General features: G+C 37.3%; 1 protein-coding gene across 2 annotated transcripts in view; it reads right to left on the bottom strand.

Annotated features, from left to right (window-relative positions):
- RBPJ (recombination signal binding protein for immunoglobulin kappa J region) overlaps positions 1–26,538 on the bottom strand; it is a 62,380-nt gene that overhangs the window by 28,365 nt on the left and 7,477 nt on the right. For both annotated transcript variants that reach the window (XM_068403570.1, XM_068403571.1), the window contains exon 2: positions 1,936–1,974. In XM_068403570.1, coding sequence (XP_068259671.1) covers positions 1,936–1,974 — 39 coding nt within the window. The remainder of the gene's footprint in view (positions 1–1,935; positions 1,975–26,538) is intronic.

The raw sequence follows: 26,538 nt of genomic DNA, 5'->3' as shown, positions 1-26,538 counted from the left end.
TAAGAGCACTGTCATACTAAATTAAGAACATCTATCATACTAAAAACTTTTGACTTGACTACCATTAAAAAAAACCACTCAAAACCAGCAACCCCAACACAAAAATGTTAGGTGCTACCTCATGTTTATTTAGCATTGTATGAGGAAGAAATTCTGCCTTTTCTACTAGTCTGTTGCTACAGTGGACTTCTACAATCCAAGCTCCTAGGAGAACTAGGAATGTTCCCCTCCAAGCCTTCCCACTGATAAAGAAAACACACAACCATTGCAATTTTTATACAACGTTTTTCATTACTAAATCTTCAAATTCTCCATGAAGGTAGTACTATTATAGTTTGCATCTAAAAACAACTAGCACAGTACGAACAAAGTAGTGTTGTTCCGCTGGAGCTTGCACGACGATGAATAGATTATTAGACAAACAGGACTGTCTTACACAAAAAAGCAGAATAACTTTCCAATAATTGAACTAAGTGCCTTTAAGGGTTTACACATACATTTTTTAGCATTACATAAACAAATCATACTCTTAAAAAAATTTGTGTGACATTTTTTCATTTCAGCATTTTGTGCTTCAGAGGAAAAAAAGTTAGGTTTCTTGTTTCCAGCCTCTATCAGTATGGAAAAGGTTTACAAGCTACTGTTTTGAAGGATGGCTAGCAGTTTCCAGATGTCCACCCTGTACTCACAGGAAAGAGTACCTAGCACATGTAGTAGCTAAAATCCTGCACATGAAATTTAGAGTCACTATAGTTAATAGACAACTTAGTTAAAAGACCTTACACCGAACAATCATTATTTTTGTTGTTCTTTCTAAATCATAAAAGATAAATTCTATCAGTAACTTCAAGGTGATACTAACAGGTGTTACTGTTGAAGGTGGAAAACAGGTCATTACTTAAAACTTCATATCTTTAAATATCCCTGAAAAATAGGTAGGCCAACAGGAAACAGCAATGTTTGTTCGGTTACTTTTAAGTCAGTATAGATCAATTTTGCATGGAAATGAAGTTTAACAGTGACACAAGCTCATCTGAAGCTTATCCAGAAATGCAATGGGACAGATATCCCCAGCACAAAAAATAAAAGCTCCCCCCTACCCTGTGCTTTACTTGAGGCATCCTCATTTCATTCAAAACAGAAGTAGGCCAGAGTGACAATGGGTTTCCATGTCTTTATACAGCACTATTACCATACAAAACTATAAAAAAATTGCCCATCTTTTGTACTTTAAGCGAACAGTGGCTTTTAAATTCAGTAGTTACTTATAATTGGCACAGTTAGTGGCACAGAATAATAAATATTTGCATAGACTGTGTTACAACAGTTTGAAAAAATGGTGACTACTTAACACCTTCTAGTATAAATACTCCCCAGGCAGACCAGGAGCAAATCAGGCACAGTACTCCAGTCACTCTAAACACTCTTCAGAATGGACTGACTTGATGGTTCTATTTGATGCTATTTCTCACTGTTTAGGTTTCACCAAAAATTGGTTAAGATCACTCCTTGACAGCACTGTGATAATTTTGCTCTTACCTGTTGCACAACAGCAGTAACGTACTAGCCAAATATTGGCAGCAAAAAGTGTTATTTTACATGACCTCACAAGACACTTCTACCCAAGAAAAGAAACCTGGCTCATTCCTGGTGATTTAAAACTAGGCAGATTCACATCCTACTGAAAAATGTACAATAACTGATATGTGAAGTCAATACCATTTCTAAAAAGGCTTTTTGAGTATCACATTAAAAACAAGCCACTCACTGTTCAAAATATTACTTCTGGCTGCTGATTGCATACAATAATTGAAAAGCTTTGATATTTAAAATTCTAGGATTAGCAAGGCACAATTTTTTAACTCAGAAATCCTTCTGAGAATGAAAATGGTAACTTTAGAAAACTGTTAAAACCAGAATATTTTTAATGCTTACCTGGTGAGCCGTTTCGGTTGAGGTCGCTCTCCAAATTTCCTGAAAAAAAGAAGTAGTTGCTAATTTAAAACAAAAGTGTTTAGTCACAATTTTACAGTGAAATACTATCCCAATTTTACAATTTTGAAAGTGTATTGGAATTTGGTGTCTTTGTAATTTCCTAGACAGTTTACTAATAAAATATCAACCATCTCCTTGCAACAACTTTCCCACAATAGCAGAGGCTTTTTTTATTTGTAATACTAGATACCTTTCTTTGCTAAAGTCACATTTACTTTCTCACTGAACCACTTTTGAAAAGTTCAGATGTCACAAGTATGTAAATAACCAGGAGATCTTTGCCATAGCATTGACCAGAAGTGCCAACAAAAAGCAGTCATTACCACCACACAGAAATTAACGGACTTATCTCTTAAGTTGACAAATCACAGTGAATGCTTCCCATCAGGACAATTTCTCAGAAATCTATTTTCCTTAATGACTTCTTCCAAAAAGGATGACAACATATTCCATATGTGCTGGTACAGAATTATAACAAAAATCTCTCTTGTGGAATGTAGCCAAGCAGGATCCAGAAATATCCTGCTATACACTTCACATTTTTTAGCCACAAAGTGTTTTGAGACAGCTCTATTTTTTTCAGTGCTCTAACACTGTTCTTGAGAGAGAGTACACTCTTTACACTCCTTAAGACTTTCCACAAAAGTCTTTATTTACATAAGACACTGAATTTACACAGGACAAGGATAGAAACATTTTCATTAACAAAAACATCCTCACATTAAACCAAAATGCTTAGGTAAAACACTTGAAAAAAGAAAGGCTGTACCCAGCAATGTACATCTGCTCAACCTGGTAAGGAAGTATATAACCACAAGCTAAAATGAAGACAACAACAAGAAGAAGCAAAAAAAAAAAAGAAAAAAAAAAAAAGCAGGCTTAGCTTAACACCTTTTTCATCTAAAAATAAACTGAGGCATAAGAGACTGTGCTTCTGCTGCCAGTATTCACAAATATCTCTATGACTTGCCATACTCTTTGAGAAGTGGGCATATCTTTCCCTTTATGCTTCCTGGATAGTAAAAAAACCCCTCTCCTAATATTGCCCCTACAACAGTGTTGGAGGCTCCCTAGGACAACAAGAACTTGATCATTAAATGATGTGACAAGAAATTCCCCTGTTCATGCAGTGGATCTGACCTGAACTCCACAGCAACTGGTGAAGGAATGATTTGATACATTCCAACTTCATTTGAGTAATTCTAGAAATGTACAAAGTAAAAATACATAGCTATTGCCATTTATATAGTTGAGCAGAATAGCACTCTCCTGAAAAGACAGTGACAAAAACATTCATCAAATTTTGAAGCTATTTTTCAAGACTTGAGAAATTAGTCTTCTAAAGTACTGGTACTCCACTCTACGTAGCGGAACTGAGTAAACAACATCAAGTCAAATTATTTTTTTCAGTTTAAACAATGAAATTAAAATTTATTTTTCCAACCAGACAGAAGTTCCTTCCACGTTTTACTTTGTTGTTGTTAGTATGCTGTTCACTTGTTTGGCTTTATTTTCACTCCAAATGAAAAAATGAAACTAAAATTCTTGCTGCAAGATTTGTTTTTATATATTTTAAATTTCAATGTCTATTGGACACATACTTCATTTGTATTTTTTCTCTGCGGTATGTACCACTGCATTGTCATATTTGTAATGCAGAAAGGTAATTAGAAAACCCAAATAGCTTTGCAGATTGGCAGCAGGAAAGTTATATCCCAAAGCCTTTCTGCTTCTACCACTTATCTTTCCATGATCTGCCTAGCTTCATCTCCTCCTGCCTCTGATTTTCCCTGGATAACAGTGTGAGTAGGCGTGCATATCCCTACTCCTGGTAGTTTCTATGTAGTTACTGTTCTCCCCTGAAGACCTAGGATCATTATATCTGGCAGAGGATTCACCTGTCTGCGACTCACTGACTAGACAACAGATTACCTTTAAGCAATGCTTTACAGACAAACAACATCTGTATAGATTAGCTCCCTGATTTTGAGTAGAACTACAGTCTTTGTTTCAATCTCTCTGCACGTTTTAATTCACCATGAAAAAAACCTAAGAGGTGCCTATTTTGGAGCAAAGGAGGCATTATGCACACCACACTCGCTTATACTGTGGCCAACAGATCCAATCCAAGATGAGGACACTAGTACATCAGAAACTGCACTAACACAAAAAAACTTCCCAGAGAAAATCCTACACTCCCCTACTGCAACATCGACCCATGCAGTACTCTTGAGCGCAGCAGATACGTTCCCCTTGCACGTACACTTATTGCTGCCTAAAAAAAGGCTTTATTAACACACCATCTACACAAAACAGTTGCAATTACTTAAAGAAATAAACCCCATCTTTTTCTTTAGTCAAATCCTGAATATACAGCATGGGAAAAAGTACCAAAATCCCCATTCTTCAGAGGCAGAGCTAAAGCACCGAGTCGTTCTAGAGACACACAGGGTGCACATGGTAAACTCGGATCACCTGATGCTCAGTGCAGTACCTTTATAAATCACATGCCAGGTTTCCCTAGCCTCTTTCATCCAAAATAAAGTAATGATGTCACTGTAGCCAACTTGTGAACACATATAAATGCTACCCTTAGCAACATGAACCTTCCAAAGAGATGATGCAAACTAAATTTGGTACATCTTTTATTATTCTTGCAATATACATTAGAGGGAGAGGTAGAATAGGAAGAAATTACATATTCGTATTTACTTACTTTAAGTCTGATTTTTTACTGTCTCAATTACATTCAGCTACTTTTTCTTCAATAATGTCATCTTGATGGATGACTGACGGTTATGTACCCTAGCCTTGGTGTCAATGAACACCACTTTCCTGTACCACCTCAAAATCATTTCAAAGATCCCATAGATGTCCTTCAGAACTAAGAACTCTTAAGGTTTGACCTACAAACCACTCAGATTAGTAGACATTTTCAAAGGTATAACTATATTTTAGGAAAAATTAATGTGACTTGTACAGGAATGCTATAAATAAAATTATTTAAGTGACCAATATGTACATGAATAAGGTTGATTTACATTGCATTCTTACACACCCAGTAAAACACCTTCCTAGCTCAAGAGCAATAGTCAAAGAAGTTAGAATTCAAGAATGACTAAGAATGGAATAGGAAACACGAACATTACCATGCCATAGCATTTTTCTGCCACATACCCACAGTTCTGAAAACTGCCTGAATTTCACTGAAAACAGTGCGAAAAAAGCTATCTCAGAGTAATAAAAGATACCACAAAACTCAATATGGATGATCAATAGTTTTCACAACCCATTAGCTAAAACTCTTTTGCCTTTCGTGAGAGCACAAGACAAAAGTGACAAACAGAGGCAAAGACTTAAGAGACTAATAAAAGATAAGCAAAATGTGAAAAGGAGATGGCTGTTCTCTCTCACACACAAACACAGGAATTAGGAAATATACCTAATATCTGAAAATTTCATTTTAGAATAAAACAAATTTTCCTTGCTCTACAAGCACGGTTATAACTAAGTTGTGAAACATATTGCTAGAAGATACTGTGGAGGCTGAAAGCACAAATGGACTCAAAAGATGAAACAAAACTCTGGTACAGAACTTCATTAGCCTTTATTAAGCATAATGACCTATTTTTTACAAATCCTAGGAAGTTCTCAGGAAAACCTAAACCATGTTCCACCAGCAGCAAAGGAGTTACCAGGAAGAAAAAAAACACAGTCTACATTTACTGTATCTTTCATATTCTTGCCTTAATGGTCCATTAGTGATGACTAGCAGGCACGGTCCAGTCTGTATACTCCTATGAACCAGATATATTCCACAGCAGCAATTGCATCCAGGATGTTTAAGGCCAGATTGGATGAGGCTTTGAGCAACCTGGTCTAGAGGAAAGGTGTCCCTGCCTGTGGCAGGGGGGTTGGAACTAGATGATCTTTAAGGTCCCTTCCAACCCAAACCATTCTATGATTCTATGATGACAGATTTTCAGTCACATTGTAAAACTCAAGATATACAAACACCACACAAAAATTAAAAAAAGTATCACATGTATTTCATTTAATGGTTCATCTGGTTTACTTTTTCCATATGTTTGCAACATGATATAGATACCTGTATTGACAACGCAACCTGAAGTGCAAAAACTATCAGTAACCACCATGCAGAAGAAAAGACTTAAGAGGTTTTTTAATTTTTCTGATACTAAGAGAACCCATTTGAAAGTGCAAGAAACACATTATTTATGATTTTGTACTAAATGACAGACATTGTACAAGCCATGATTGGTGTTACTTCAAACTTTTGTATTTGACTGGCACATTGAAAAATGAGCCCGTTCAGACATTTCAAGGTTACCTGTCAGAGATGACAGAGACTGCAACATTTTTCTTGCGTAGGTTTCCCCTGGATTTCATTGTTCTGAAATTTCTTTTTATATTCAGTATTTTTATTCCTCCTCTTTGTTTACATCTTGAAAATACGCAGATTGATATACAGGAGAGGAAACTAAAAACATATGATAGTTCTATTCCTATAGTGGTTATTGAACAAGCTAAATATATATAATTTGAAATCCTAATTATAAGTTACACATCATTATATCTGAATGCTCACCAAGTTCCTTTCCTTTCCTGATTTTTTTTATTTTACTACCAAACACTAAGTGCTGTTGCAGGAGTATTGTACTGGAATTCTGGACATACAGTCAAGTTGCCATTTCAATTCACAAAACTAATTCACTGCAAACTGAATTTTACTTAGGATTTCCCTAACACGCTGCACTGCAAACATGAGTGTGAGCATTAGTCACATCATAATCACTTGCTGTTGCAGCAAGTTATACTTGTTCTAATAATTCTTTTCCCAGCCCTGTATTTTCTCCAACCACTACTTTGTATTCTATTATTTCACATATTTTGTCTTCTGATGCTTTGCATAAATTAATTTCATTTCCACATTTTGCACTGTAGTAATAACTTTTCTCCCACATCAGGTCCCAAAATTTGAGTATGAACCTCAAATTTTTCCAGTATTGGCCTTCAGCCAAGAACATCCTTTTTACAGCCCCTGAGAAAGTCCATTCACCTTTATTTACCAAGCACAGAAGCCTTAAAAAAATTAAACCTTTAATTAAAAATTAAAAAGAAGCCTTTCCACAACATTCAAATAGAGGCAAACTTTAGCAATTTGCCTTAAGAATTCTATCTTCACTTGGCCTATAGACTGACACAATTCTTGGCATCTAGTAGCAATAGCACAGATCTTTCTGTAAATAATGCTCTCCAGAGAGGCAAAAAGCAAAAGGGAGCTGTCATATTTGAATACAGTAGGAATAACAGCTGAGCAGAAAGCAAGCATGGTGGAGAGGCCAACATGGGGGAATAGCAGGAAGAGCGAGGACTGAGAATGGGAAGACATGAGTGGCAAACTAAGACTTGCTAGGTCAGAAGAATAGGCCTGCGAACATTATAGGAGATGAGGCACCAGAAAAGCCTGTGGCAAGGCAAAACATTCAGATTTAACTCCAGAATATACAAAGACTATTTTCTCTGTCCATGTTTTTTGTGACAGAAGTTTTCATGGTGTCTTAAAAATTTCAACATTGAAGATAAAAGCAAATTACTTGCCTTACTCTGAAGAATTCAAAAACATACTATAGCAGATATCCATGTGGTGAAATATCTATATTTCCTTTTTGCCTTACACAGGCATGAAAAGATCATTATGGGTATTGAGGGCTAAGCCCTGTAGGCAGCTAAGCACCACAAAGCTGCTTACTCCCCCCACCACACGACAGGTGAAGAGAAAAACATGAGTAAGAAGCAAGAAAACTTGTAAGTTGAGATAAAAATTGTTTAACAAACAAAGGAGAAGTGGAAGAACAGCAAAACAAAACAAGCCAATCACTCACCACATCCCACAGGTAGACTGATGCCCATCCAGTTCCCAAGCAAAAGCTGGGTAACCTCTCTGAACCCCCTCCTCTCCATTTTACTGCTAAGCATGACGTTATATGGCATGGAATATCTCTGTGGTTAGTTTGGGTCATCTGCCTGGTTGTGTCCCCTCCCAACATCTTGTATTTCCCCCCAGTCACTGTGGGGGGACAACCACAGGACAGAGTGAAAAAAAGAGAAGGCCTTGATGCTGTTCAAACACTGTTCAGCAGTACTGTTTTGGTCACAAAGAACACAGCATCATACCAGCTGCTATGCAGAAAATTAGCTCCATCCCAGTCAGGCCCAGTACAATTAGAAAACTGAAGAAAAATGCATGCTTTCTACATGAGAAACAAGTGCCAGATTTTGGAAAGGCACAGAGTGTCTGCTCATTGGAAAAGTTTCACTCCCAAACATCAGACTGTCAAAAATCATTTCCAACTGGACCTATGCACTTGTTGGTGCTTTTGACTGATCTATCAAGGGCCTAACATTTTTTCTGAATAGCGAAACCAATTCTTTATTAGTCCAGTTATATGATGGCACATATCACAGTACTTGCCGTACAACACATTAGAGGAACTCTTTAATAAGCTACATGAGATGACTGTATTACCACAGTATGGATTCTGGAAACAATCCTGAGACAGGCGCTGAGAAGGAAACTTCCCTGGAAGGAAGTTATCCCATAACTCTTTAGTGCAGTCGCTCCAGAACCTTCTCCTGAAGCGCAAACCTCTCAACATTGTCAGAAATAAGATATGGTAATCATTAATCCAGGGCAGTATGAGACCTGGAGACTGATTTAAGTCCCCGCTTGCCTTAAACAAAGCTGTCAAATAGACGGGTTTTGAGACAAATAACAGTGTGCTTCGCATAAGCTTACTAGGGGATAGAGATTAAGAATACTAAATTAAATACAGAATACAGTGACTAAAGAAAGCTTTTACTTCCTCAAAGGAGGTCTGAGGGAAACAATGCTTGAAACAGGAGGAGTCTAATGAAAAGAACTTCAGATTTTTATATAATCTCTAGAGAAGTTTCAGAATACACTATGCAATTCAGAAAGAAAGAACATAAGAAATTCCAACCTCTGCTCTCCAACAATATGAAGTGACAATGAAGTTTGGTGAAAGGTTGAAGTTAAGTTCCAGCATTTCTGATTTCTACCAAATAGCTGGTATCCCAAAAGCCATTAAGTGTGACAGGACTGAGAAGGAAGAAATACTGCCATTGCAACTACTATAGGTATATTGTAGTTAGGAGTATAGCAGCAGAAACCTCTGTGCTTCACTCAATTCCAGTTCTAAAAACACAGTCAACTGTCAGATGTAACCTTCTCCTAGACCTCCTATATAACCACGAAACTTGTGAAAGAATGTGAAGAGTTTGGGGTTGGACAGTGAGACAAAAGCCTTTTAAAGAAAGAAATTAAAATAAGACAAATCATTTACAGGTTATTTTTTATCATTCTCCCTTAACTTTAAAACAACTGCTACATATCTGGAAAGCTAGAAAGTCTTTCAAATGTACGTTCAGCCTTTAGCAGAAAGACAACCCTCGTCACAACAGGGCCTATTGCTTCTACCATAAGAAACAAAAATACTCTTCTAAATACTTTTTCAAGCTCCTATGTGATCAGTTATCACAAACCTATTAAATGTGGTGTACTATAAGCTCACCAGTATGCGAACTCACTAGGTTTACTTGGCATACTGAGGTTATGTAAGATCTAGGAGAGTGAAATACTAGGTCTTCTAGTTTTACATTTAAAGTTTAAGGATTAATGTAAAAGTATTCCTTTTCAGCCGTTAGAGACATCATCTGAGAAAAGCTGAGAGAGATGGATTCAAGAAGCATGCTTGGACTCTGTCTTCTCTCTCTCTTTTAATCCTCTATCCTCTGCCTGTTTCCAGCTTCAGTTTGCTTACCACAGACAAATTAGTGAGGAACTAAAGAAGCACTGAGGAACGTTCATATTCATGGACTTTAAACGTGCTTTAAATTATCAAAGCCAACACATATACAACACTGCCCACGTACAGGCCACATCGAATAGTTCTCAGGAGCTATCCCTTTATCTTCCATTTGTTAAAAATGTTTCAAACAGGTTAACCAGTATACTGCAACCTGCATGGTAAGACTCAGCTACTCCGCATCAGCCTTGATTGTTTTGCTTTTCCAGATTTCTACATTAAAGGAACATATTGTATCAACAGTAAAAGCAAAGCAGCAGATGTATGTTTTAAACACATGAATTTCTGTTAATATAAGTATATTTCCTGTGCACAGATTTCTGTGAAGATGACGCAAAAACTGAAAATATTTCTGCGCATTCACCTACACAACCATATTCTCTTACAAACATTTTAGAACACAGCTCCCAAGGGAAAAGATCATCTATCACTAGGAAACATTATCCCATCTGGTGGTTTCACAGACATAAAGAGAATTCCTATGTATTAAAAAATGGCCACTTATGATCCTGCATGAGCTAGCATATATAAGAAGACCACAACATTTCATACAGTAGTTTCTGCTATGATTGGTCTATGAAACACATATTAAATGTAGCTGTTGATTCACATCACTTTTAATATTTGTTTGGTGTTGGAAACAGATGATACATTTGACTTCTGTAAGTGCACCTTATTCCACACTGATATCCTTTACTTCTTCTAAATGAAGCTGAAAATAGAGCACTGTTATGATTTCCCAATGGTAAAAATGCACAGCTCAAAAAAGTCATGTTCTACAGGCTTAACACATGACTAAAAAAACAACACACCTAAAGGACACAATTTCTAAGAGATTAATGCAAAAGACATACAATTGGGTATATGAATTCAGTTAAGGTGGAAGTAAACACAAGCAATTAATATGACTTATGCTTAAATAGAACATTTCACATTTATCTTTTCCATGGATGAGGATACTGAATAAATGAACCATACAAATGGCTAAAACAAAGACCTTCAGAAGGAAAATCTTACCTTCTCCAAAACAAAAATGGGTTCAATATCCACAGGTCTGATCATTAAGGGAAACAGAAACAGTTGTACTACCAGTAACATGGAGTGCTAAACAAACAACACACTGGAAACACAAACTAAAAGGAAAGAACTAAAATAGACAAACTTATATTGTCAAAAGAAAGGACAGGTGATAAAGTAGTTCTTGCCTCAGCCCCTCTATACTCCACAGCCTACGATTCCACACAACGTTCATTCTTCACAAAGTTCTGAGCAGATTTACTTTTCTCAGGCTATCCCCCTCCATGTCCCACACATTTTTTCTTTGCCCTCCACTGATCTTTATAGTTTGTTGTAACTTAATGCCATACAGCCTAATATGACCCCAACCTACACTGTGAGTGTCCCTAACTACTGTGGCATTATCTGCATAGCATCTTAGAGAAAGGAGTTTTTAAATCCTTAGACTACTCATACCCTAAACATTTTATGGTCTTTTATTATTTCCTTTCACTGATCAGAACCACAGAAGTTGTTGCTGCGCTACTTCCCCAATAAAAATACTGCTGTGGCCGTTATCCAGTTCTAAGAAAAGCGCAGAAGACACTGAAGATCATGCAGATCCATTACTCTGCAGTGGTATATGTATCTTAGGAGTGTGCTTTTTTTGGCTATGAACATACTTAGATTTATGTAATATGACATATGTAACTAAATACACAGATAAATGATGCATTTCAGAGGCTCTTACTCTTTCTATATCACACACCTGAGGTACGGAAACTGCTGAAGAAATGACACCTACCTCCCCTGTTGCTCCCTCCAGGTGCAACTGTGTTTGTAAGCGCGATCCTCTAGAACTGCTGAAGTCAGCAAAACGACAGTTTCCAGATCACCCATCACGCCGCAGGCTGGTTCATCATTCAGGATGAACACACGCGCTAATAGAGTCACATGCAGTCATCAACTCACGCTCACTTTTGCCTGCCAACAGCACTTAGGCCCTGATTCTCATTCGGGTGTCTGCTGTAATAAATATTGCTATAAAGACTTTGTCCTGAAGATTAGGAGTTGAACTAAAAGCTAACCCTTTTTTAAAAATAAATACAGCTTTCATATCCACACGTAATGTACAAAGAGCCAACCTCAGCCAATCTGCTTTGAAATACTACTGACCCAATGTACCCTCTTTCTTATCCGTCCTACAAAAGGAGATAAAATTAATTACAACCTCACCAATCGAGAATGTCTAAGGGACACGAACAATGCCAGCATTTCTCCTACTCCTAAAGTCCTTTTGTCCCCTGCAAAGACTGAATGACGGGTGGTCCAACTGCACTGTGGTTCTTTGGAAGTAGGGGGCACAGCAGCCCCTGAAATCACAAAACCAGTAAGTTTTTGATCGATACACAAAACATTCCCTCTTCAAGAAAAGAAAAGAAAAAAAAAAAAGACCCACCTGCTCCAGGGTGAATGCCACCAACCATGCACTATCACATCTTTGTACTGCATGATCCTGTACTGCTCCGGCCTATACTTACAGAATTTAAGTCCTCCAGCACAAGGACCATGTTACGTGTTTGAAACAAGTCTTCTACTGTGCAGCACTCTATAAACTTTTGGCACTATATCAAATAATACTGACATAAATACAATAGAAAAAGCTCTGCTTTATTTAGTCATGCCTTCTCACTGGAAGTCACTGGTTCAATTAGAAACTCCCTCTCCCTTTTCTGACCTGTTTTCATCCTCCCACGTTGCTTTCATTGTTGTCCTCTCTCCTTTCCAATCCCCATAAAAAGAAAAATCACAGAACCACAACTGCAATTTAAATACAGCTTACACCGTATCAGTAAATAGGCTCACTTTTAAACAACTTAACGAAGTAAACAAATTCACTTCTTTATATTAGTCTACCTACATTTGGAAAAAAACTTCATCCAGTAAATCACTATACTTGTACATAATTCTAAAAATCAAAGGTCTAGTCCAACATGGACATAATTTGAATCCAGACAGAACTCTCACAACTCTGCCACACTAAGTAAGGCAAGAAAGTCAGTAATGACAGCTTATTTAAGAACAAGAAAGTGCCTAAACATATATCTGGAGATGTGTTTTCCCTGTTTTTGCATTTTGCTGTAGGTGCCTGCTGCAAGAAGCTACAGTAGCCCAAAGATTTCAAGTATACTAAAGAACTTAGATATTATCAACATAAAGCATGCCATTAAAATGTCAGAATGGTGTGGAATGTGAGAAACATCACAAAAATTACTCCATTTATTAAGATTCCTTTATATTCACATGCTATTATTTCTTTTTGATTGACTCCCTAATAATGTTGGCTCACATGTTCAGTGGAAACTGCAGATTTGCACACCTTAGCAACTGAAAGAGTTATCAGCTTGAAAAATCAGCATGCCAACAGAATCTCAGTCCCTAAAACACAATATAATTTGGCTCAGCTATTGTAACTGCATAGGGAATGTGCAATATAAGGCTCGTTAGTTTTATCTTTATTCACTCAAACCAAAAAAGAGTGACTGTTAGGAAAAGGCAAAGCAACTGCACTTAGTTCACAAAATTGGCTACTAAAATAATGGTAAATGCTAATACATAACAAACAGTCTGAAGCATGCTTCCACATGTAACGTCCCACATTCACAGCTTTCAGTGACAACTACTTTGCGCAGCGTACAGTTATTAGGATTCTTCTTGTCCATCTAGCACAGTAAATTTCCCCCTGGATGTCAACTTGCACATCACCTGTGAATAGGTATTTCACAAGTGAGCTTGACTTCTATTTCCTAAGAAAGTGATTTTATGTCCCTTACTAAACCATAATTTAAGTACTAGCAAGACTTTAAAAAACAAGCAGCCACCTTTTCTTTTAAGAAATTAATTTTCTAAATATGGTAAGAACAGAGCTATTGAGTAATAAAGTAGTGCTTTTTACAGTTACCATCTGCCTATAATTGCAAATGCGATTTAGTCTGAAGGTTTTTTTTTAGATTCATGAGATATCAACTTTAATAAACCTACTGACTGTTGCCTCTGTTGCCTGATTACTTGACAAAAGTCACAAATTAGACACAAGATGACACACTTTTTAGACCACCTTTCCTGCCAATATAGGAACCCTCCACTACACTATAGTACCTGAGGATTTTCTCAACCTTGCTTTCAGTGACTGAAAGTCTGCAATGTTCAGAGATCAGTTTCCCCTCTTTAAACATACTTTCCATCCTTAACTGGAAGATAAGCATTCATCTTCTGTGCAGAATGCAACTTAAAAAAAAAGGTGAATAAAAAAGAAGCACAAAATCTTAAGGTTTTCTTTGAATTGCCACTGTTCACTGTAATGCCAGAAATACATAACAGAAGCAGAAATTGTGAATGATTTTGCAAGGAAGTGGTAAAGAACCATACTGAACTTGCAAAGGAGGAAGATTCTCAAAAAGCCAGACTAACCTCACTAACCATAAAGGCAAATACATATTTCTTTTGAACACCCCTTAAAGAGATAACCGGTTCTTGACAGGGATAATCATTGGCCAGCTCAAAATTTCTAACCACTGCTCTATTAAAGTAATAGGTTAATCACCCTTCCATGTGCTTTTCCATACTCAATACCCACATAAACAAAGGAGCTTCATTACTACAGTGACTGCTTCCTATCAGCAGAAAAACAAGGAGAATGTACTAATCTGTCTGTAAAAGGCTTACTGTCCTGCTCCAAGCTCCTCAACCAGCTTCCCCTGCACCACCTGCAGAGCTCAGACCTTCGAGGGAGCCAACTCAGCCCATCCATCTGTCACACCACTAATACACCGGGAAAGAGAAGACAGAGGGAAACCAGTGGTTTTGGTTGCAGAAAGCTGTTCAATCACCTCAGCAAATTCAACTCTAACAGAAGTCAAAAAAGATTACACAGAAGGAGCAGTCAAGCTTGTTTTCTCTTGCATTCTAGCAAGCCTGTAACTCTCTTGGGAAAGAACTATATGTAAGAAAATAAAACACAGAATTCTGTAAGGAAAATGACTTGCAAAAAACAACTCAAGCATAATTAAGAGATCTTACCAGCAGACTAACATCCTTAGTCAAAGTTCAGCTTAGGATACTTATAAGACTCTCACCCCAAATGCAGTCAGAACTTAATGCAGAATGACAGCTAAGTATACAGCATCTCTAAGGTTTAAGCAGACCAACTCTGACAAGTCTTGCTCTGACAGTTTAAGTCACCACTGTCTCAAATGCCTTTCCTACCTCTCTGCTAGGTCAAGGTAAGCAAACGTGTCTGTGTCCCAGCCACTCCAGTTCACAGTTGGACTGTGGCTTCACAGGCAGCTGAGCTGATCTGTCACCACCAAACACAGGTCTTGCCTGCCAGCTTCCCCCTGGCTACACTGACCTACCCTTATATACCAAACTCCAGCACTTGTCAGACCTTTCCACAGATGGAATAAAAACAGTAACCGAGAACAAAAACTAACTTTTGGGGGAGGAGGGGGATGAAAGGAAGGAAGGAAGGAAGGTGAATTTTATTGATTCAGTCATGAACCTAGTGAGTGCCAGCACCACCACAATGCAACCAACAGGAACACTCAGAGGAGAATATGACCTCCCATTTTGGTAGCAGCGCACTATTAGAAATCTGGTGCATCCACAGCTTCAGTTTAGACCCACTTCTTCATTGTATTTTAAATAATGTAATAAAAAAAATTCATACATTCCCTTTACTGATCTTGTTTTAGGAACTGTAAACTCTGACAGCAATAGTATATACAGTGCTTAGCTTACCAAAGCAAAATTTCAAGGGTAATTTTTAAAAATCTTTACTGTATTTTTATACTTCTAAAAAACACCTTTAGGAAATGGGGACGATTCCCTATCATCTCCTTCCTCCAGTCAGTTGAGTCAACTTTTTATATTTTAGAATATTTCTTTTTTTTTTTAAACACAGTACTATTATTACAGTCTGTATCCTCTCCTTTCATTCCCTTTCTTCCTCCAACTTCCATACTTCTGTAATCCTTCAAAACGGAAAATAGAAGCAGCTCCTTACATTCATTAAAAGGAAAGTGCTAGTTACATAAGCTTACTTCTATGCCACTGTCTCATCCACTGATTCTAGACTTCTAAAACAATTCACAAATGATACCAGTATGTAAGCAGAGAATAGGTTATCAGCTCATAAGCAGGTTTCCATGCAAACAGTAATTTCCAAATTGGCAAATAAAAATTACCTCTTCAGTAGATTAAAATGATGACACAAAACCTGTGTTAACAAAGCCGTATTTGGCACCAACCTGGTTTACAAAATTACAGGTTTTCCTAGATTTCAGATGTTTTCTTATTGCAACACCCAGGAATTATGTGGTTACACTAACATTAACTGGGTGCCGTTGCAAAAGGAGCTGTCAGTATCCTAGAATTAATCAATCTCAAGTATATTGTTTCATAATTAAGCTTATGAATACATCATTCCATGAATATAAAAACAGCAGCAATAAACACACATCCCAGAAAAGAGGGAGAATTAGAAGGCTCTTTCTCAGCTTTCTAGGACAACTAAATCATTTGGAGGCTATTCTTCACCATCAATTTTTTTCACTGTGGTTGTGCTAATGGTCTCCAACTGGGAAACATTTTATATGAGAAAATTATTCTTAAACCTTTAAAGCCACATAACTAGACAGCAAAATTAGGTGACATTCCTTCTGCAGTTTACAAACCTGTGTTTTAATAAAAACATAAATGTTTTAAAAGATTCAAAAGCTTTGGATTTTTTGTTGTTGTTGAATTGATTCATAGGTAAATTATTTCTGTTTCTAAGAGATTAATTTATACTTCAGCTACAGCCCCTGCAATAATTAATAGAGCATTCTCACATAGGAAAGACACAGAAATTCATATTTCCATTTAACAAATACTTGACTATTGAAAGAGAAAGAGGAAAACAGGGTAAGTATATTTCTGTTGAAATTATATGAACTAGAAGTTGCTTTCAATTACTGCTATCTTTAATTGCAAAACTCGAATACTTAGAAACAAATTGCTAGAGAAATATAATCTCCACAATGCCTATAGTCAACTATGATAATACTTTTAATAACTGTTGTGGTAAATGGGTCAATGATCCCCGAACAAGATAATTAAATGGACGCTCCAAAATACACTTTTACTCCTCCTTATCACAGTACATTTACAATAACCCTATGAAAAGATTAGACTATGTGTCTGGGCTGTCAGCAAGCTAACACCTTATCATCCTTTCTTCTGGTATTATAATATTACAGTTCTCTTACATAGTTACACATGCTCCTATTTTGCCCAAATAGCTTTTATGGGGCATTTTTCATAAGGAAAAGAAAATCTGCAGAGCACAAATGTAAAGCAGTTATTATTGTCCATTTTTTTAAATGGAAATTGTGTGAATCATACTTAATTCAAGTAGGCTTGCTGTTCAGGTTTGTCAAGTTTAAACTCCACACAGATGCAAATTACTGGTAAAACTTCTCCCTGCATCTTAATGAGGTACACTATGAACTATGAAGCCAACTTGAAAACAGGAATGTTTCTGAGACAAATTTTACTTGACCTAGGTATTCTAAGTGTTTAAGAAACCAGTATTTCAAAAGAAAGTTTTACCCAACAGCACTTAACCTCTGCATGATCTTGAACCTCTGACTGCTTAACATTAGTTTCCCAGAATAATGCCTGTGCTGGCACTAATTTTCGTGTAAGGATTTTACTGCATGATAAGCGTGCCTAAGCAGTGTTGCGAAGACTCCCAACTGCTGAGCTCTGAACCCAACCTCTTTTCAAAACATTGTCTCATCCTTTCAAGTACATTCAGGCTAGAAGGGAAAGTAAATTGTCAAAATTGTTTTGAAGTACTAAATAACCCAATTTAAGAAGCCATTTCAGTTAGCAGCTACTGCAGTCTCACTCATACCTTAATCAGTTTAAAAATTATTGCCAACACAGGACTGTCGAGTGTGTAGTACATGGAACACACTAACCAACAGGGAGATTTCCTTTCCGCAATTCCTGCCTGCTGCAGCTTCCAACAGGGTAGACTGAGCTCTCCAAGACAAATGGGAAAATCATGGACAAATGCAATCATTAAGGTTCAGCATTCAGATATATAAGCTGAACTCCTGAATTAAAATGTGCAGACGCCTGGCGGTCAAGATAAATGAACAAAAATGTCTCATCCTAAAGAAAATCGGGGTATGACCTATATTAGAAGTTACAGCTTAGAATTCATCATTTTAGAGAGATGGTATTTTTCCTTCCATGGCATTAACGCATTCCGGAAAATATGGACGCACTAATGTGTCCACAGAGCAGGCTTAGTATTCTACTAACAGCTTCATTGCTTTAGTTTCCCAGTTTACTAAAAAGTTAAGCTTATATATAAAACTGATTAGCCATCCTTGCAGTAACTCTGGAACCCATAAACCAGTTCTAAGTAAGTTCAAAAAGAAGAAAAGAGTTTTTAAAGACAATTAAATTGCTATGAGTTTTATGAAAACTGGAGGCTGGATAGACATTTACAAAATACTGACGTCATTGAAAAAGACAAGCAGAACTTGGAAATCACATACTGTTTCACAGCTGGTCACTTTGCATACGCCGTTTGGATAGATAGTAAGCATATGCCTTAGCTATACTACAGCTACACTTTGCCCGTTAGGGATGAAGGCGCTTATGGTATCATCCTGTAAACTTTCCTCACCACACAGGGCACAAATGTATAGGAAACACAATTTCTTTAGTCCTGCTGTTTATAGAACAACTTGGGAGACCAAAAAAACACTGTTACTTGACAATAGTGTATGCAAAATGCTGTCTAAACAAATTAAGAAAATTAAGAATGCCAATTTTGAAGTGCTTAAATTATCTTATACAGTTATGGGAAAGTTTAAATACTGTCAAAACAGTATTCACGCATATAAAATACAATACCAGCATTTCATCTTACAAGTCTTTTCAATTTGCTATCTACATACTGTTCACCCAGGCATTAGAAATATAGAAACCAACTGTTTGCTCTACAGTCAGATTGTAAGCAGAGGGTCTCCAGAATGTCTAATGACAATAATAAGTTATGAAGTGCAACTCAACTGTTGAGTTACACACAATTTCAGGGCCCTTGCCTTAAGTGGATTTTTAAATTAAAAAAAAAAAAACTATGAGTTGCATATTGAATTTATTTATGGCTATAAAACTCTTGAAACACGTATCAAATTGTGTTATGTTTACTAGCCTGAAGAAAGCCTAATAAAACATTCAAGCAATTTAAAGATAAACACCAGAAAAGTACTCCATTGTGTAACTTATTTTTTTTTTTTATTTCCCCAGTGGTTCACAGGTTATTATAATAATTTTGTGTGCTAAGTTACCTTCCATATTAGCTATGGTGGTGTCTAGCTCTTTAAATAGATGGTATTGCTACGGGGACAGAGGAAGAACTGCTGGACTGTTTCTATGATGAGAAGGGTAGTGGGAGAAGTGAAATGCGAGTGGCAGGTTTGGAAGCCTGAGGTATTTTTCACTTCTGTTTTGTATTTTTTCCATATACACAGGAAACTCCCTGGGGGGGAGAAAGACCTACTTCCCTACAGCTAAATACAAGAGCATGTGTAAAACAGAAAAGGCATTCAACGTTTCCGTACCTTAACAAAGAAGAAAAAATTAAAGAATCGGACAAAAACTTCAACACTGAGATAGCGAAATCCAGTTTTCCCACCTCCAAAATTTCTTCAAAGTCTTTGCAGTAGTAGAAAATTCAAGAGAATCAAGAGATAAAAGAAGATTAAGATGCCTACACACACACAATCATCTACCTTCATATTTAGAGAGTTCATTCTCTTCCCCAACCCCAGACTACTGTCCATTCATTCCCCTCCATTCCCTTTTGCTGCTGCAAAGCAAGTGAGGCAATGATGAGGAAGAAGGGCAGAGTTAAGATAGCCCACCCAGAGGTGCAGGGCCTTCTGCTCCCACCGCTAGTGGATGCAGGGCTTATTCTTATTCAGGCTAAGGCTCCACCAATCCATTTGTCCATCTCCAACAGCAGAATCAATGGACAGCTGAAGAAGAGTAAGAACCAGACAATGCTAAATGGTGCCTCCCCTGAACATTCTCCTGCCTATGACTACTTTCAGTTCAAGGGATTTCTGAGTCCAGTGCTGATGCCAGGAACGAACATAGCTTTTATTAGTAACTGGACCTCACACGGTCCAAGTATACTGTAGATAGTAAAGGACACATACTCTGTGCTTTGGAGACCAGTGGGGCAGAGAAGAGACCAAGGGAGAGTTCTGCTATAGAACTGGGCTACACTAGATGTGCAAGGGAATCCCAAGGCAACTTGGCATCATCAGTACAATCAGCCTCGATGGGTCACGCCACCCCAGAACTAAAATTCGGTTTTAACACATCAGCAAAGCCAGTTTCATACTGGAGTGACACTTGAAACGCCTGGAAATCACATTGTTCAGAAGCCACAGACACTCACCACTGACCTGAGCGCTGTGACAGAACGCCACAGCTGTCTGAAGGTACGCACAGAAAGCCAGCTGTCAAGTGTGGTCTGATAATACAAATGCTTATTAACAAAATTAACTACTAACAGTAAGGGAAAGCATAATGAATCTCTACTAGTCATGTATTTGCTTTTCAGAAAACTAATTTAAATAAATAAGAAAACAGAGCTTTTTTTTTAAAAAAAAAAAAGCTGCAGATTCAGTTGAGTTTTTTGGGGGGGTTTTGGGGAGTTTGTTTGGTTTGGTTTATTTAAGGTTTTTTTCACAAGCAAAGGATTTTCCAGTTTTCCCCAGAGACTGGCAACTACAAAGCACAACGTCCTTTAGGAAATATATCTTCGATAACGACACAGACAATGCCGTGACAGGCGCCCAACAGCTGCTCAACTATGCTACGTTTAATAGTTACAGGATGTGGTCAACCATGCCAGCACACCTTGGAACAAGCCTAAAATATACTCATCATCAGGGCACCACTCTTCACAATACACAAGCAGTACATAGAGGTCCCGAGAGCTCCAGTAATGAAAACCAACACAGTCCATCCTTTCAGGTACACTACAGTCCCTGTTAAAAGGGCTCCCTGAACCTGCATGCCACCCAACAGCTAAAGTTTGCAAGCAGTACGAGTTATAGGGGAACACAGGTTACTTACAGGAATGATACTGTGCCAAGACCTAGGGCATTTTGAATTCAGAGTCCTCAAGAAGATGTTTCTAACAGCTACAATTAACCGTAGACGCTGTAGAAAACTGACAGAATAAGGAATCAAGAGAACTGAGACATAAAGGCAAAAGCAAGTGGACAATGCAATAAACGGCCTCGGGCAGAAGAAAATGCAATGGATTCCGTTACAGATTATTTGGCAAAGAAGCTGATAAATGACTCAACTCTTAGGAGAACAGTACGAAGTTACTTTTGGCTTCCAAGACAGAAATCAGAAAAGCAGCTGAAAAAAGGAAGAGACCACAGACAGAAGGAGCAATGAAGACCTGTGACAAAGCTTAAGGGTTTGCTTCCTGTTTCTCCAACTACGGTCCAGTGTTGCAAGACTGAATGCTTGAAGGTTCCTTTTACCAAAGGAGAAAGGTTGCAGACATCAAGCCTTGCTGGCTGGAACTAATATTCAACTATTATTCAATTCTGATATCCAAAGCACATGCCTATTTGACTTCTTAAATTTTGTTGCAAAATGAAGAGGGGAGGAATGCTTTAGCCAAATGGCTACCAGAGCTGGTTAATCACTGACAGTAAACTGAGGCTCACTGTTGAAAGAAAAAGTGCACCAGTGTTACACATCTACTTCAGGAATATCTTGATGTTAACCCTTCAAATACATATTTTTTGTGATGCAACAATAGCAGACAAGCACATCACAAAATCTACAAACTACTGAAGATTCCTTCTCTGATGAGAACAACAAATGTAGGAGAGAACTATTTCAATCAAGCTAGTAGTTTTTAACCTATATTAAAACACTCTAGTATGAATACTATTTCTCTAAGGTTCTGAAAAGGTATGAAGAAAAGCAAATCTAATGTTTGTATTCAACCACCGAACCAGGAGAAAGAAAAGTTACGATTTTATGCAGAAAGTTACACATGCTCTTCTAACCCATCTTATGTTAAGAGAAACTTTCTGTACAGCAAATATTAATTCAAGTTGTATAACAAAGCTGTATAACAAACAACCTGAAGTTTATCTGTATACACACAGTGGTGTATACACGGGGTGCACCCCCCCTTTTTGGGCAATGCTTATTTACAGAATTTAGCTTTCAAAACCTGGTCTCAGCTTTCCTTTGTTTGCTTTCATCACTTCAAAAACAATCCTTTCTCCTAGTTCTGTTGTTTTAGAAATGAAGCATGTTAGCAAGAAAAAAGTGTCCTGTTTCTTCACAGCTTTTAAAACATTCCCTAAAAAGCCACTAGCAACAAACTGCAGTCTCTGAATTCATTCAAAGTTCTATTTTATCTATCCCTCCTGGAGTAGCAAAAGGACAACAAAATAGTAATAGCTTCCCATACACTTCTAAGATGATGAAGAGGACTGAAATATGCTAAAAGAGAGAAGGGTAGTGAAAGGAAATAACGGAACTCCTTCAAAATAAAGTGATCCTCTACTATGTCTTCTTCCTACCCTTCCTAAAATACATTACCTGCCTTCACAGTATTAACACTTAGGATCTTTCTTTGGCTTTCCCCATATAACTTCACTTTCTTCATCTCTCTGTATCAATGTTTTGTCTTTTGTTACACAAGATATCTGGGGTTCTTGAATTCTTTAGATTCTATTTACTCTCCAATCCTCACCAGTTCTTTAGCTGAGAGACAAGCAGCATACCAGTGCTCATTACACATCCCCTCTCACAACCAAAGACACCAATATGGTCAAGCTCCAAGTTCAAAAAAGCAAGGAATAGGGTTTGGACTTGACTTAAAACATAGAGTTGCTAGATTAACGCATTGGTCGAGTAGTAACAGTGACTTCCCAATTCTGTAGATAATGGTGGTGATGCTCTAAGCACACGACAAGCCTTACAGGGCTAGTAACAGCAAAAATTGGTGGGAAAAAAAGGAACATGACAAATTCAGAGTAAGAAGCAACACTGTTGGGAAGTACTCTGGAAATACTGCTCTGGACAAAGGTAAGTGAACACAGACTGCCCACGAACAAAGAGAATAGGGCTTATACAGAAACTTCACAGAAAAAAAGGGGAGAGAAAGTATTCTGGTGTACTACTCCATTAAAAAAAAAAGATATAGAAGCAAAACTAATTGAGGGCTGGTCACAAAATTCAGGAGAGAACAAGACTGAAAGCAACTAAGTAAAACAAAAAAAAACCCAACATTACTTCAATATGCTGTGTATATAACAGCAGGAAGCAGAATTGACCGGATCTAAATTGGAATCAGAAGAAAGGAATGTCAAGCAGTGGCTATACACATTTGTCAACTAATGTCAAAATAAAAAGGAGAAAATATTAATTAGGAAAGTAATTTGGACACTGGTAGAATAATATTTTCCATCTTAAAAGAAAAAAAAAGTAACATCATTACTGAAGGAAATTGCTTAAAATCAGGACGTTAAGTAGGAGAATACTGAATACAACAGAGAAGGTATCAAAAATGCCACCAGTAAAATCGATGTTAAGAAAGTACCTTAAACGACAATATCCGTAATTTGAATCCTCTGCACCAGAAGAACAGAGCAAAACTTCCAGTAAGTGCAGAAGTCTCTTACCTCTACAGATGTAATACTCATCACTGCCTAATAACTTCTGGCAAACATAGGTTTGTTGCTTTTCGGGTTTTTTAAGAACTGTTCTAATTGAAAAAGATAAACTTTCAAATTTGAACTGATGCAATACGACTTTTATGACTATGCAAACTGACAAGTCTAACCAGTCTACTGCTAAGTTTAAGTGCTATACAGCAGTAAGGTGAAACAGCTAACAGTCAGTTCAGTTTTTCCGATTGCCTGTTAAGTATTGAACAATATTTTAAAAAATTGATATTTTGTGTAGAAAAACTATCTGGATGAAACACTGGAAAACCACTGGATATGTCCAGAGAGTTCTTTCTTATGTATTTTATTTCCATACGGAAATTCAGCCTAGACTCAGGGAACATTTACACAAGGACTGGCTCCAAACCCTGCCTTCACAGGTACTTTCAGCCTATCTTCTGAGCTCACCTTTTATTTACTGCAGTCTGAAAAGCTGCATGTAGCTGCAGCAGCTTGTCGAAAAGAACAATTATCCTTACAGCTCCAGGGATCCAATAAAGAGTTGTCCTGTACTTTCTAGTAGCCTTTAACACTTGCAAATGACTGTAAGAGCCTGGTCTGCTTTTCCTTTGAAAATATTATTTATCACTTTAACAAGCTAATTGTGAGTAAAAGTTCTCAATAAGACCTTTTTCAAACATTGTTTCATAATGACCCCTTTCTTTTGCCTGTTAACTATCGTGAAATACAGGTATTTTGCCCATTGCAAATAAAAATCCAAAAAGTTCTGCCATTTGTTTTAGCGTAGTTCTCACATTTGTTTTAACACAGTTCTTAGTATCTTGAGAGTGCTGCTATATAGACGTAAGCACTGCAAACATAATATATTTACTATATTATCAAAACTGAACATGAACCTGGCCAACATCTGTATTATTAATTAAAATATATATTAGAATAAGTTTTTATGTCTTAACTTTCCTGTTTCTGATGGTCTTTATGGCAAAAGATCACTTCAGATCTACAGAACTCCCTGTTTTCTATCTCTACATAATATACTCTTCTATCACTCTTGCAGACAAACTAAAAGGCACATTCGCCTCCATAATCAGCAGCAAAACAATTAATATTGGAAGCCACCCTTGCAAATTTAGTACTTACATGAAGATCTCTTGAACTTTTACATCATAATTAGGATTCAACGTTAGTACCATCTGTGCTGAGTTTGTCACAATGCATCATGTGTGCTACAAGCCTCTTCCAAAGACGAAGTCCAATCCCAAATACTTATTTTGATTAACTGCTCTGCATAGCTTATTAATGAGAGACTTGTAATGCACATGTAAACAAAACAAAATCAAAACAACACCAACCATGCAACACTAAAAAAAAATTGGAATGCAAAAGGAAAAGAAAAAAAAGCCCAAACCAAAAACAACACCCCAGCACTCAGTGCTGGAAAAAAAGTGTTGAACAGCAGAAGAAAGAAACTTGGCCAGAAAAATACTTGGACAGAAAAGACATGTCCAAAATAGTTGTGCTATATCCCCTTCACTTCTGGAAGACATTACATGATTAAGGATTTTACTAGTCATCACTGTATACCTACTACAAAACTAAGAGAGCGTAAAAAGAAACACACACATGCAGAATAACACCAGTCTTTCAATAAAGCTTTTTGTTTTCTGAGTTCTTACACTCACTACTGAAGCCAGAGCTGGCTGGCTGATTTGGAAAGTGGTAAAATATTTTGAATTTTAAAAATAAATACCCACACAGAATAATTTCTTCAGCAGTATAAACACATGGCTACAGCAGACTGCAGCGCCACTTCATTTTTCCTCATGCCACATTTATCCACTGGTCATGCCCTATCCATTGCTTTCATGTCTCAATTATGTAAGAGCAGCATCTTCCTAGTGTCTGTTCTAATATCCCTCGCTATTACCAAAACACTAATTACGAATACAGTCACTCTTAGTCCTCCTTACCATATCTTTCTGTTACGCAGATGAAAAACCTAAGAAAGCTAAGAACCAAATCAGGAGACAGTAATTCTATTTCCACCTCTCCATAGACTCTGCATTTGACCTTGGCAAGTCACTGGTGTTTTGTGCTTGTTTTTTCATGTTCAGGACACGAAGGGCTTTTACGCAGATGGCTGGAACAACAACAACAACAAAATAAATGAGTAAGTTTAATTATTATTTATTCTATTATGCCAGGCCTCAGAACTCTTCTGCAATGGCATAAATTCAGAGTGAGTGCAAGCACCTCTGATTCTCTAGACCTTCATTTTGAAGGTCTCTTTACGTAAGAGCACTGGTGAAAGTAATAACCCATTACAGAGACCCCCCCTCACTGTATCAAAAACTGATAAAAGCTTAGTTTCACAAATTCTTCCCAAGTTTAACCTTATTTTCTACACTGGCAGTTCCCAATCCACAGCTTGCAAATAAAACACTGCCTGCAAGATCCTCTGCCACTGCTCCCAGACAAAATTAAATTATAGAGTTAAAATAAGAGCTGCCAGGAATAGAAAAGTAGGATATTGCCTAGAGAGTATTTTTCACTCTGTGCCATTTCTATGGTCCAGCAAAAATTGGGAACCAGTATTTTACACAATTCAATTCCCTCTCTCAGGCTTAGAAAATTCTGAATTTCATGGCTGCCTGATCAAGTTTCATTCTGATACCAAGTTTCCTGGTAATCTCCCAAAGCACCACACACTGGAAATAGGCCACAAGTATAGCTTTGAAAAAAAACAAAGTGCAGATGAAATGTTCTACAGACCAGGCAATGTTATCAAGAATACCACTAGAAAGACTTCTTTCTGGCACATACAGAAAAAT

The sequence above is a fragment of the Nyctibius grandis genome, chromosome 6 (assembly GCF_013368605.1).
Source record: "Nyctibius grandis isolate bNycGra1 chromosome 6, bNycGra1.pri, whole genome shotgun sequence".
Taxonomy (NCBI): Eukaryota; Metazoa; Chordata; class Aves; order Nyctibiiformes; family Nyctibiidae; genus Nyctibius; species Nyctibius grandis.
This window is presented reverse-complemented; position numbering and strand designations above follow the sequence as displayed.